This window comes from Rhea pennata, chromosome 2 (assembly GCF_028389875.1).
Source record: "Rhea pennata isolate bPtePen1 chromosome 2, bPtePen1.pri, whole genome shotgun sequence".
Lineage (NCBI taxonomy): Eukaryota > Metazoa > Chordata > Aves > Rheiformes > Rheidae > Rhea > Rhea pennata.
Genome location: NC_084664.1, coordinates 11,776,423 through 11,789,236, shown reverse-complemented (window position 1 = coordinate 11,789,236; position 12,814 = coordinate 11,776,423). Strand labels below are relative to the sequence as shown.

General features: G+C 43.6%; 1 protein-coding gene across 7 annotated transcripts in view; it reads left to right on the top strand.

Annotated features, from left to right (window-relative positions):
- The window catches only part of DIP2C (disco interacting protein 2 homolog C), a 318,346-nt gene extending 311,976 nt beyond the window's left edge, over positions 1 to 6,370 (top strand). For all 7 annotated transcript variants that reach the window (XM_062568858.1, XM_062568857.1, XM_062568855.1 and 4 more), the window contains one exon: positions 3,162 to 6,370. In XM_062568858.1, the coding sequence (XP_062424842.1) occupies positions 3,162 to 3,414 (253 nt within the window). In that variant the 3' untranslated portion in view covers positions 3,415 to 6,370. The remainder of the gene's footprint in view (positions 1 to 3,161) is intronic.
- The last annotated feature ends 6,444 nt before the right edge of the window (positions 6,371 to 12,814 follow it).

Here is a 12,814-nt window from a genome sequence, read left to right as displayed (position 1 = left end):
TCTTCAGATCAAGCTATTTAGAGACAACTCTGTTATAAGATGGCAACAGATTTTAAGGTGAAATATATAGCAGGACTGGAGACAAGGAAGTTCATAAATTCCTGTGTTCAGCAGTACCCATTTGCCAGAGATTTGTATGTCCTCAGCGTGTGGGCTCATGAGCAGTGTGTAGCTATATCACAGTACAGAAATGGTCATCACTGATTTCAGTGGCCAAAAACTATGTTTCTTTTCTCAAAAAAGACTTCCAAGACTTTGGGGATGTTTCCATCCTTCCCTTCCGTTATTATGGAAATCCTGAGTGGGGTAGCGATGACTGTGAAGGTTTGGAGTACACTGAGATAAGAGAAGGGCCACTGGATTTCTGCAAGGAGGTAGATACACGTTCAAACACCCCTCAGAGCTTTAGCCCTGCCCAGGTTTTTGGTTTACAATGTACAAGGCACATATTTGGAGAGGGGTTTCAGAAAACGTTATGTGATACTATTGCTACCTCTTGTCCAAAGATGTAGCCAAAATTGAAGGTCTTCAGATCTGGTGACTGTTGTCACCAGTGAGAGAAATTGCTGATGAATGTTCTCTGAGACATTCTCAGAGATGTTTCTCTGATGTGGTCCTTGCAGAGAATGGACACACACTGGTTCAGACCAACAGCATCTGTTTTGCTCACAGTTCCCAACCTCTTCCTAACCAGTGATCTGCCTAATGATCCTCTTCAGCCACCATCACTGAGTTTTTATTCACCGTGCTTGTCTTGACTCTCCTTGATTTTTCTCACTTAATTTCTGTTTCAACTTCTTCTAGGTCCTCCACTTGTCTTTGGCAAATACCCCATGAATAATAACCAGTAAACCTCTCTTTTTATATACACTGTGTACATACCTTTATTTGGGATGCTGACATAAGGCTCTGTTTTTATTGGAAGCCACTGCTGTTTCAGTTACGATGATCCATTGGGGATTTAACTGTGTTGATATCTGTTGCAAAGAAAAGTACTGGTATGTCCAGTCAATAGAGTCTAAAAATAGCCTCAGCTTCAAAGAAACACGTGTTCATTTTGAGACACACAACTCAGTTGAGGAAAGTAGTGACTTGTTGACTGGATATATGATCCTGCTGTGCAACTTCTGGTTTTGAGCATCTGACCTAAAGGTCATTTAAAATTATTCTGTTCTCTTGGCAATTTTTAGCAGCATAAAATCAATAGCCTGTAACTCTGGACCCAGTGTGTCTTAACATGTAACAACCAAAACAATGGGACACAGTTCATTTCTGTTGCTATATCTAACTAGGCCATGCATTTCCAAAATGTTTTTAATAATGAAATATACCTTTAGAAACAATTTATGTGTACATAACTGAATTCATGCACAGTGCTGGCTCATTTAAACTTCAAACCCTTGAAAGAAGAACAGAATGTAGCTTCTTTGAACTTGGAAGGAAGTGGTTTTGTCTTCTGTATAATGGAAAGTAGGTAAAGTTGCACAAAACATTTGGAGAAGAAAACCATTATGGCCCTATTTCTCTGGAGGTGTTTCAACAACTTCCTTCCTATTCCTGAGGTAGAGGGGAACAGAAGCGAAAGAAGGGGCCATTCCCAGCTCAGTGCATTGGCTTTGAGCCATCTTTTGAGTGCGACTGATTTTTGAGAAAGTGCAGCCCTCCTAGGTCCCTACTTTGTTCTCACGGCTATAAGGATTCTGCAAGGGTATATTCATAGCAGATACGTGCTGGCCAATGTAACTTCATCTCATCTGGTGGGAATACAATAGGCAGTTTATGCTTGTACTTGCAGTGGTCACCAGTGGGTTATAATCATGATTAGTGAAATGTTTTTTAAATAAAATAGAGACCCTTTCAGGAATGTCAGTGGCTCTAGTAATTGATAGCTGCTTCATGAAGGTTTAAAGGATCAGTCTTTTGAACTCAGACACACCAGCTCCTCCTAAACCATACTTTAAAGACCTACTCCTCAAACTTGCCATCAATTTCTTTCCCAGATAACAAGATAATAGTAGTTTAAAGCATGTGTTTAAGTGCTAACTATCATTTTAATAAAACTTCCCAGGCTTTTTTGTTAAAATATGTGTAATATTAATTTAAATGTTTGCACAGCAATCCATCAAAATTCTAGGACCTCACCTCTGGAGACAGTCACCTGTGCAGACAGATACTTCATTTTGTTAATATTCAGCATCAATCAAAACTTATTAGACATTCTGCAAAAACATAATTACAAATTAAAATTAGTTTCAAAGGAGTACCAAGTCAAAAGGAGGCTGCATATCCTTCCTTTGACTTCCCATTGATTTTACAAATCAATAGTCTCAGAAGAATTTAATCAAACAATACTTCAGTGGGATCTGAAAATGAAATAAAATTTTTTAAAAAACAAGTACTTTTCTTCTTAAATCTACTCTTTCAAGCATCAACATAAAACATATTTTCTTAGCTAACTCTGAGCAAAGATGTGTTACCAAAGCGCAGGGATTTTCAGAGAGGGATTGTCTTAGTAGACCAAAACAATGCATTTTTGCCTCAGTCAAGCATTGACCTTAGGGTAAGTAGCTCTTTTCTGAATTTAGCTTATATGTGTAATATACTCAAACTTTCAGATGCCTTTATGCTTAAGACAGTTCTGGAAGACCATACCCTGATTTTACAAGCCAAAGAAAGATATAGAGTACAGCTTTGACATCCGAGCTGTGTGTGTAGAATATTATTACTTATGTGAGGGAGTGGATTAGAGCAAGAAATAGCAATGGTCCATCTGTCTTACGCACTGAGGACTGCTCCTTGGAGCTCCTGACTCCTGCTGACCTCCTGTGAGACTTGTGAGGCTTTGAAAATGTTTGAGAGGTGGGATGGAGGGAAAAATCTAGCAGAGTTTCTCTCCTTCCAATCTCCCATATGTGGAAGGGCAATTTCTTCAATATCTGGTTTGGGAATAGAACTGGACTGTTTCTTACTGGCTTCTTACAATAATTGGCAATGATTAGACTCAAGTTTCTGTAAAGTTTAGTCAAATGTTCACTATTGCAGCAATATTAAAATGGGGGCTAAGGGGTCTGGGTTTTTGACCACAGCAGTTGAAAGAAACAGTATGCAATGTGGGCTGAAACCAGTAAAGAGAATTAATACTACTTTTTCTTTCATTCCAGTGCGGTGTTTACCTGGACGAATTTATTGGTCGTTGTAGTTGAGCTGGATGGATCAGAGCAAGAAGCCTTGGACCTGGTTCCTTTGGTCACCAATGTGGTCCTTGAGGAACATTATCTGATTGTAGGGGTGGTAGTGGTTGTGGACATTGGTGTAATTCCTATCAACTCCCGTGGAGAGAAACAACGTATGCACCTACGAGACGGATTTTTGGCAGACCAGCTAGATCCCATCTATGTGGCCTACAACATGTAGTCTTGTACCTTAAAGCTTCCATGGACTTTACTATAGATGTATAAAATTTTTTGGTGTCCACTAAAAAAACGTGCAGATAAGATGCTGACACTCATCAGAATGGAACTGTTTCTATTATGACTTTTCAAAGCAGTCACGATTGGCAGGAAATAAAATGTGAAATGTTTTATTTTACCACTAAATTTTAGAACAGAAGGACTATGGGGTAAGGCGCTTCAGTTTGTTGGAAAAGCCCATTTTAAACCCTTTTTTTTTTTTTTTTTTTTTTTGCTTATTGGACATTACTGCTTTCTGAGTAAATGTGGCTTTGTATTTTATGTTAAGTAAGCTGAAGTAGATTTTTTTTATTCTGCCCTCCAAATGGATTCTTTTTAAACAATTTGCATACTAATACAAAGACTTGTTTTGTTCATTTGTTTTAATATGTCATAAAAAGCTGATGAATACAGATCCATTACTAATTTAAGCCATTTTAGATTCCCACCTGTTAGGAAACTACGTAGTGGTACGAGGAGAATACCCAAAGTAGCACCTTCCAATTAGAACTCTAGCAGCTCTCTGTCAGAGATGCTGAAAGCACAGAGGCCAAAGAGCCTTTGCGGTTGGCGTTAGAGTGGAAGAAATTTATAAATAAGGTGTATTTCGGCAATGAACTTGCAAATATCTTTGTACTAAACTAAAAAGATAAAATAAGTTAACTACTTCTTCTGTAATTATGTACAAAACGTTTAATTTATTTTGATCTCTTTAGAAGTATAAAAGAGAAAAAGCATTCAAGAATATTAAACTCTTGAAATGTTTGCTAATATAAAAACAAAGTGTTGTATTATCTTGAGTGGATAGTATCACATCAAATATATATATATGAAATATAAATTCACTAATGACAAAAGATTTTAAAGTTTAAAATGCAGTACTTGTCACTTGCATGGTGTCTCCCACTGTAGATAATCAAATGTTACTCACAAATTTTTTGAAAAAAGCAATCCTGGATTGCTAAGTATCCCTGTCTAAAAGAATCCTCTAGATACCAGCAAGTGGAATTATTACTGCCTTTAAGGCAGTGAATGAATTAAAAACTAAAAAAATGCACTACAATAATTTTTTTTCTTTGCCATGGAGGCAACAATAAATATTCGTGCTGGCATGTGCATACACTTGTTAGACTTAGAAAAGGCAGGTTGAGGAATAGCACTGTTGTCTAGCTGCAGAACTTTGTTGCACAATTTTTTCATTGTTTTAGTTGGTGTTTTTATTGCTATAAGGAAAAGTTTTGGGGTGTCTAATTTGCACAGAGTTATCATTTGCCTCTCAGCTAGATCACATAGCTTGGTGGCCAATGCATCCAGTTTACATTTACAGAAAACGATTGTTTCGATGGTCTTTAATTTATTCCTTAACAGAGAGGAGCGTACAGTCACTACAACTGATTTGGCACAAGTCGTGCATCTGCTAACTAGTCCCCAAAACAATTAAAAAAACAGAGGAACTGAACTGCCTGTTTTAAAGAACGGAGTCCCGTGGTCTCCGTCTGAGGCCATCCGTGGGAGAAGAGTAGGAAAACATGCATCACAGCTGCCTTCATTTTACTACCTTTGGATAAAAGAGAGGTTTGATTTTCCCAGTTCTGTTGTCTTCCCTGCAGCCCTTTTCTTTTAACCTTTCTGGTTCCTTTGTGTGGTTGTAATCGAATTGACCTATCTGTGAGCAAGAGTGGGATTTACCAGCTGCAGTCCAAGAATGCTTTTCTTAGTGTCCAAAATACGTTCATGTGCTGGCTCTCATTACGGGATATGCATGACTAAGATCGTTGCAGGGCAAATGTAATCATGTTCATTAGACGTCCAAGGGACATATTTTGTCTGCACAACAAATGGACCCCTGCTAATGATAGTTTTGTTTGGCTTCTGAGTCTCAATGCTGGTTGTTTAAAATCTTTTTAAGAGGTAGGGACATTTTAGTCTGCATGTACAGTACAGAGCATCTTACCACATCAGCCTTGTTTTAGTTCAGCCCATCCTTTCCGACTTCACTGTCCTGTGAATATCCCTATTCATGCTCTGAAGACCAACCCTATAGTTTGTTAGATTCATTCTCTGCTCCCTAAAAAGAATAAAATCTGTTCTTAATGGCAAGTTGTTGTAAACTTTCAGACAAGATGTTGATTGATTACAAACATAATTGCAGTGTGTGAACTAACTTGTGAAGTCCCGCTATCGCTGATCTCAGTACTGCGAAACAAATTCAACTGTCATTTAAGGCATCACTTTAACCTTCACGAAGTCAACTTTGCATTTGTAGAGAAAAAAAAGACCTGCAATGCAGTTGTGAAACGCAGTTAATAACAGCTCTCTTCTGCAACCTGTCATCTGTGGTTGTTAAATCCTGAGTTAAGAGAAATGATAAGCTGAGTTTCTGGTTTTGTTGTGCAAGCAAAAGGAAGGAAACATTTAAGCACCATCAGACCGAGCAATAAAGAAGGATTGTTCTGTATTAGAAATTGTACTGTAGATAAACCATTCATGAGAATGTATAAAATGTTTGTCTTGTGACCTTGTGCTTTTGAAGTCAGACAAAACCATGTAATCAACTTGATGCACATGCACAAAAAAAGAGGGTACACAATGAACATTTAAACACAAAACTAATCAAACAGGAGCAGATTCCTCATGGTGCTTGTTTATTATATATATTTAATCCTGCTTGACACTTTACCCAAGGGAAGACTGTCCCTTTTATCAGTTGAATGTTAGCAGCGTTATTTCATAGAGTGTGGTGACTGGTTAGAGAAATTCATGTAACTCAGCCAATCACAGTTTCAAACAAAAATTTTTATGTGCAAAGGACAGCAACCTTCTTGTATGTTAAACCACCAGTACGCTTTGTACATCTGTGATAACGCCTGTTTTATATTCAAATGAACAAATAAAAGCTTTTATTTTTGTTGCTCTGAAAATATCAGTTTCTTAATTAGTCATCTAAAAATGAGCTTCCTAGAGCTGCATAAGCTCTGTGGAGGAACACTGATAGCTATACTGTAATTTTATTTTGTTTACCTCTCTTGTTGCATAATTTATTAGTACAAATCATGATACTTTTAACAATGTTTAAATACTGGTGTGGGCATTTATTGCTGAAAGACTTTCATATGGCAACAAATGTTTTTTGTGAAATGTTTTTTTAATTCTTTTTAATATATTCAAATATACTGTTCACATTTTTGCTGAAAGTGTAAAGATTATTGTAAGCTTGGTAACATTTTGTGAGAAGCAATAACAAGCATTAGTACTGTAAAACTCCTCAAATTTGTCACTTATCACTTTTGTTGCAAGGTATTGCTACTGGCATATTTCTAATGAATCGCTCACGTTACCAATCCAAGTGTTAACGCTCCTGCTGGAGCTTTCTGCCAGTGTGAAAAGCGAGGTAACTGGTTTGTCACAAATACGGGGCTAGGACCTCTCTGTAAATTCAGAAGCTTTGGGTGGCCAGACAGAACCACTAGGAAATGTGATCTACCTATTTCCATCAGCCCTTTGCAAAAATAATGTGATTTCTAGAGCGGCTGCAGAGAACAGGATTGGACCTAGCTCCAGTTTTGGAGATGTGATTTCAACAGATGAAAATCCCAGTCACCCCTTTCTTTGGTAGCCCGGCTGAAAAGATCGGAGAGGAAAAGGCCGTTCCCGGTGCCTGGGATTTCACGTAGCTCAGCAGAAGACCTGCGGACTGCAAGCGTGAAGGTGGCCACCGAGTCCCTGCAGGCTTCGCGAGGGAGCCGGCAGGAGCCCCGCGGCCAGCGGGCTACAAGGACCCTCGTGTCTGCGGCAGGGAGCGGGGCGGGGAAAACGCAGTGAGGACAGGGAAGGCAAATCATTCTGGATCATTACTTACTTAATTTTATGCAAAAGCAGAGTTTTGATGGTTTTACAATTATGCTTTTTAAAAGGTGAAAATTCTTCAAGCTGCATTTTAAAGCTCATTTTGACAAACGGTGGCTTTTGAACTGCTGAGGAGCATGATGGGACTTCCATGGTAGATGCGTGTGCACGTGTGTCCACACACGTGCAAGGCAACAGCGGTGTAAGAGACCAGTTGCGTACAGAACAGGAACACTAGTTTTTCATCATCAAGTTGATACTCACAAGAGAACAATAAGTATCGGGATAAGATACATACTGGGAAAAAAGTTTTTTGGAAACCTTGCAGCTTCCTCCTCTGCTCCCTTTCCATGCTGAGCCTGCTGCCACACGGGCAGTCTGTGACTCTGGGGCCCGCCAGCGAAAGCCCCACTGAGGGCTACTGCACGCGCGCGTGCACTGCTGAGCTCCATTTGTCGAGCGTGTTTTTCACAAAAACCCGCTTTCCTCGCCTCCGTCATCCCAAGGGCAGGGGAGGGGAAGGAAACCTCAGACGAACTGGATTTGGGGACCTTCCAGCGTCCTCCAGCACAGCATTCTGCACTCAGCAGACCCGTCTTGGCGCCCACGTGGCTGCCGCCTGGGCGTGCTGCAGGAGGAAACACAGCGCGCAAAGACCTTCTGGAGGTTCGACCCCATCGCCCAGGTAAGAACCAAACTGGAGCTGGATTTTTTGTTAGAACAAGGATGTTATTATTTTACTTCGGCTTGAATTTGAAGAGAAAAAACACAACCAAATCAGATATAGTCTGAAAATGCAAATGCACGATTTCATTTGGGGATGAAATTGAACATTCTTGTTTGACCTGAGACAACCTATGTTTCCCAGAGTGCTTCCTTTGGCAGGCCATTTTCCCAAAAGCTCCCATTCCCCTTGCTCCATTTCCATAGCAGGCTTTTCTGCCAGAGCTTTTCTGATCTCTTTTGAGCAGCACCACCTTAATGCTGCTCCAAAAAAACTCCTCTCGCAAGGATTGCCTTATTTGTACTTTACTTGAGGTTTGCATCTTTTAAACAGCAGCTCTCTCATTCTTACCCAGTGAACCACTGCCCATCCACGGCGATGCATTTTCTTGCACTCATCGTTGTTGCAAAGTCGGGATGTTGGGAAGTGCGTGGCCTTTTAGATCAACCCGACATTCCCTAAGGAGACCATAATGCCTCATACTAGTCAAGGTCGGTGATGGGAACACTCTTACACCTTTCTGGTCTACATGGAGAAGAGTGCTTCAAAGCCAAAGCCCTGTGGCATGATACACTCGGGGGTGGGGGGGAGAGAAAAGAAAACCACTCACAACATCTTTGCCTCAGGGATCTTGCAACACAAAAATAAATAAGTTAAAAAAAATTGCAAAATATTATGCAATGACTGCTGGCTCATGGGCTAATCCCAAAGGCATGAAGTTGATCTTGTTTTAATTATTTCTTGCTTTGGTGGCTTGACAGTTACAGGCTTCATGCAAGGAAGTGTCCAGTGGAGGGATTTGAGTGAGGGGACAAAGCAGGTGGAAGCACAGTCAAAGAGAAGGATTTCCAAATGCACGTGGCAGCATGTGGCAAAGGTTGAGAACCGCCTGGGAGAGGAAATCAAGGAGACTTGCACAAATGGAGTCAGGTGGCTGCTTTGTTTTTAATGCTCTGGTTACAAACTGAGTCTGCATTACCGCAGAGGAAGCCAGTGGAAGAAACCATAAAAGGTGGGCAGTTTTAGGAGTAGCATTTGGTGTGGAAGAGAGACCAAAAGGAGGTAAAGCTAGGAAAGAGAAGATTGTACCTGTGGCAGTAAGGCCCAAGGCTTTGAAAATTTCTAACTATGTGGACTCAGATGCCTAAAATCAGGCACCTACCAAGTGATTTGCTCACCTGAATGAGCACACTCCAAATCAGGGAGCCCCGGGGCTGGGAAATGTAGCCCCGGCGGCCCTGCAGGAGCAGTTTGGAGGCTTGGATGAATTGCTGTGTGCCGAGTTCAACCAAGTGGCTTTGCAGGAACACCAAAAGCAGGAAATTCGTGGAGTTAGGAGGGCAGAGGTGGTGCAAGAAACGGACTTCTCTCCAGGCAGGACGGAAGGAGGAGAAGGCATGCAGAAGACCATGCTGAGAAAAGCAGCGTCTCGGGCAGGCCGGCGCGGGAGGGGAGCGTGGCGCAGCTGGCGTTCGCGGAGCAGAGGGAGACACGAGTTTGAGCCAGCAACTGCCCTAAGGAAGTTGGTGGCTGAGGAGATAGAAAGGAATTAAACTCCGTTGCAGACACCCTTGGTCATTAACATTTCTAGCATGCCTCTGGTGGCTCGCAAACCTTCGGCTTCGGATACGGGAGGCTTCTCCCGAAATGCAGCAGAGGGATTTCTTTTGGACATCATCAGCTCCCCAAGCTGCACGTAGCCGTGTGACGCCGCGAGGATACGGGCCGGTTGCGCTAGCCTGGGCGCGCGGTCTCACGGTCCAGGCCTGCGGCAGGAGGCCACGCGCCACCCCAGGCGCAGTCCCCAGCACTGCGCACCGGACTCCTCCACAGCGTTTTCCCCCCTCCCTCTGCTGAGAGCGCTTTGGTCAGCAATGAAAAGGCAGAAAACAAACCAAGTGTGGTTGTCACTGTGATTATTTTTTTTCACTCAAAGGCTGAAATTCTAACAGAACAGGAGGCTTTCAACTGCTGGTCCCAGCCGTGATAAAGTGACTATCAGAGATTACTTAATTTTGAAAGCTTTGTAATGAACAACAGTTTTTTGTGTTTTTTTTTTTAATGAAAACTTGTAAAAACACTTCCATTTTCAGTGGGGTATCTAATGCTGCATTTCTGCTGTGCATGCACACAAGGCACTTGTGTTTCCCTTTCAGCTTGCTTCTGGAGCAAGGGAGTCGCTCAGTCTGCTGGCACACCAAAGCCGACACTCCTACCGGCGGGAAGCAAAGTCCCACCGCGCCACCGCGGGCCGAGTGACGTGGGCTGAAGGAGAAAGCATCTGGCTAGTCAGATTGCAATTGGGCTTGTCAGCAGTCAGACAAGTGTATTTTACCTGAAATTAAGGCAGTTCACTCAGTTCTCGGTCGGCGTTGTGTCCTGTGCCCACGTGGGTGCAGGGCAGCGGAGCGACCCGGAGCCCAGCACCCGCGCGGGAGGTGAGCAAGGCTGCGCAAGGGGTGGCAGCCACGCACGACCATCCAGCGTGGAGGGAAATGAGTGTGCAGTGAGCTTGAGTTCAGCAAAGGGTAAAAAATACAGGCTGAAATTCACTTCAAGGCAACAAAAGTCTTTGGAAAACTTTGCCTGCCCTTTGGGAGTGCTTTTGCAGAGCAGCACGCCTCCGTGCGCAGCTCCTGCAGAACCAGGCTGCCCAAATGGTGCTTTAAGGGGCTGCTAAGAAAAATAAAGGACAAGGAAAGTAAAGAATAAAAAAAGTCAAAGCTATTGAAAACAAATCCCAGTGTTACTCTTTTGGATCCAGTCCTGCAGTGCTCCTGTGCAGTCCTTCCCCCGGTGCAGCCACTCAGGATGAGCTGGCCCATGGGAAGGGCACGCAGGGGTGTCCCGAGCGGGATCGAGCCCCAGTGCCAGCACCGACGCACAGCCCGAGCGACCGCGCCTGTCTTGGAGAACGACCTTGCCAAAAAGGTTTGTGGCGCTGATGAACAAACGGACCTCATCAGCATGTCTAACTACCTCCATCGCAACTTCTGGGCAGGAAGGAAAGCAAAGCGACCTTCTTCCTCCTCCTCCTCTTCCTCCTCCTCTTCAAGTGCTGACATGTTGCTTTGAATTCCAGCCGTAGCTACTGCCATTTATGGAAAATCCCCCGTGCTTCAGCAGTTCACCAGCTTTGGGCACTCAATCAATCAACAAGCAGGAGGACCTGGAGGCAGTATAAAAATGTCACGATTTCTGCTCTGAGGAGTTGAGCACTAAACTCCAGAAATGATTTTCTGGATTAAAATTCAGCTTTTCTTTCCCCCTGCCTTAAACAAGTGCCATGGGACAGGGGCTCTAGCACTGCTCTTTGCCGCCCCAGGCAGTTCCTGCAGCAGTGGGGCGGGACGGAGACGCGCTCTCTGCTGCGGGCGTCCCGGCCAGGGATTAAAGCCCGGTGAGGGAGCAGTAGTGGATTCTGAACAGGCTGGTACCGGGAAAGCTTGTGAAGGGATTACGTTTCCACAGCTGGGTTTGTATGGAAAAGCTGTCCCCGGGAACCTTCTGCTGGAAACGAAGGCTTTGGGCCCTGGGAGGGTGTGAGACCGTGGGAAACCTTGGTGGGCTGGAGGGGCGAGCTCCCGCGGCGCGGCTCACGCTCGCTCTCACTGGGTTTGCGTTGCACCGAGGCACCGTCAGCCAGCACGTGCGTGTGCACGCACACACACACACACACACACACACACACACACACACACACACACACGCTGGCTGGGACTCGTGTGCCACCCTGGCACTTTATGGCATTTGGGAGCATGAAGTGAAGCTGCTGGTGGCTACAGCATCACCAGGGAAGCCGACACAAGCGCTCGCCTTCCTGCTCTGCATCTCTTCCCTTTCTTCGGGGGGAAAATAAGAAGGAAAATAAGACTCTCCACAGAATTCATGTTTACTTTTAGGCACCTCTCTGGGGCAAATCCTATTTTCACTGAAGCTTTACACCAGCTTAGTTTTCCCTTCCAGGGAGCGAGCAGAGTCCGGCCGGCGGTTTCGTACACATTCCCACCTCCCGCCCTTTCGGAAGGGGCTGCTCTCGCCCCTCCGCGAGCCCTCGGTGTTGCTTCTGCACCGTCTTTGAGCCAACTGGAAGGGAATTTTCTTTGGATTCTCTTTGTTTTTCTGATTTTCTAGTTTTGAACACTTAGCAGCCCAGCGTTGTGTTTTTAAGGCACATTACTCACAATCTACAACACTTCTAGTCCTTTTGACTTCCGGACAGATTTTATTAGTACAAAATACGATGGGTTTTTTTCGACGTTTTGGAGGCCCAAGATAGTTTCACACTATCATCACACTTGTTTACATTCCCTTTAACCATCTTGCATTTAGAACAGCAGAAAGATTTTTCTCACAAATGGTGGCAGTTGCATTTCCTTGAGGTGAAGCCACATAGGGCCTTTCTGGGGCTGATTTAACCCTGCAATGTGATTTATGGAAGCATTTGGAAAGCATATGTACGGATTGCGTATGTGCGCTCGCTCGGTGAGGCTAAAATTGGCCCGGTAGCCCCTAACTACGGGTAACAAATCCCAAACATATTTCATGCACACAGCTATCTATGATGTGGAAAAGCAAAGCAGCCCTGAGCCGGGCGGCTCACTCCACCTAAAGGAAGCAGGAGGCAGAAACTGCCGCTCCTCCCTGTTTGCAATGTGATCACAGCAAGAACAAAATAATAATAATAAAAAAAAGCTCTTTCTTGGTGAGGAAGAGTAAAAATAGCAGCGTAAGGCATGCCTATGGATGGATCGTAGGACAACTAGCCAGAAATAACAGGGACGCTTTCAGTGAG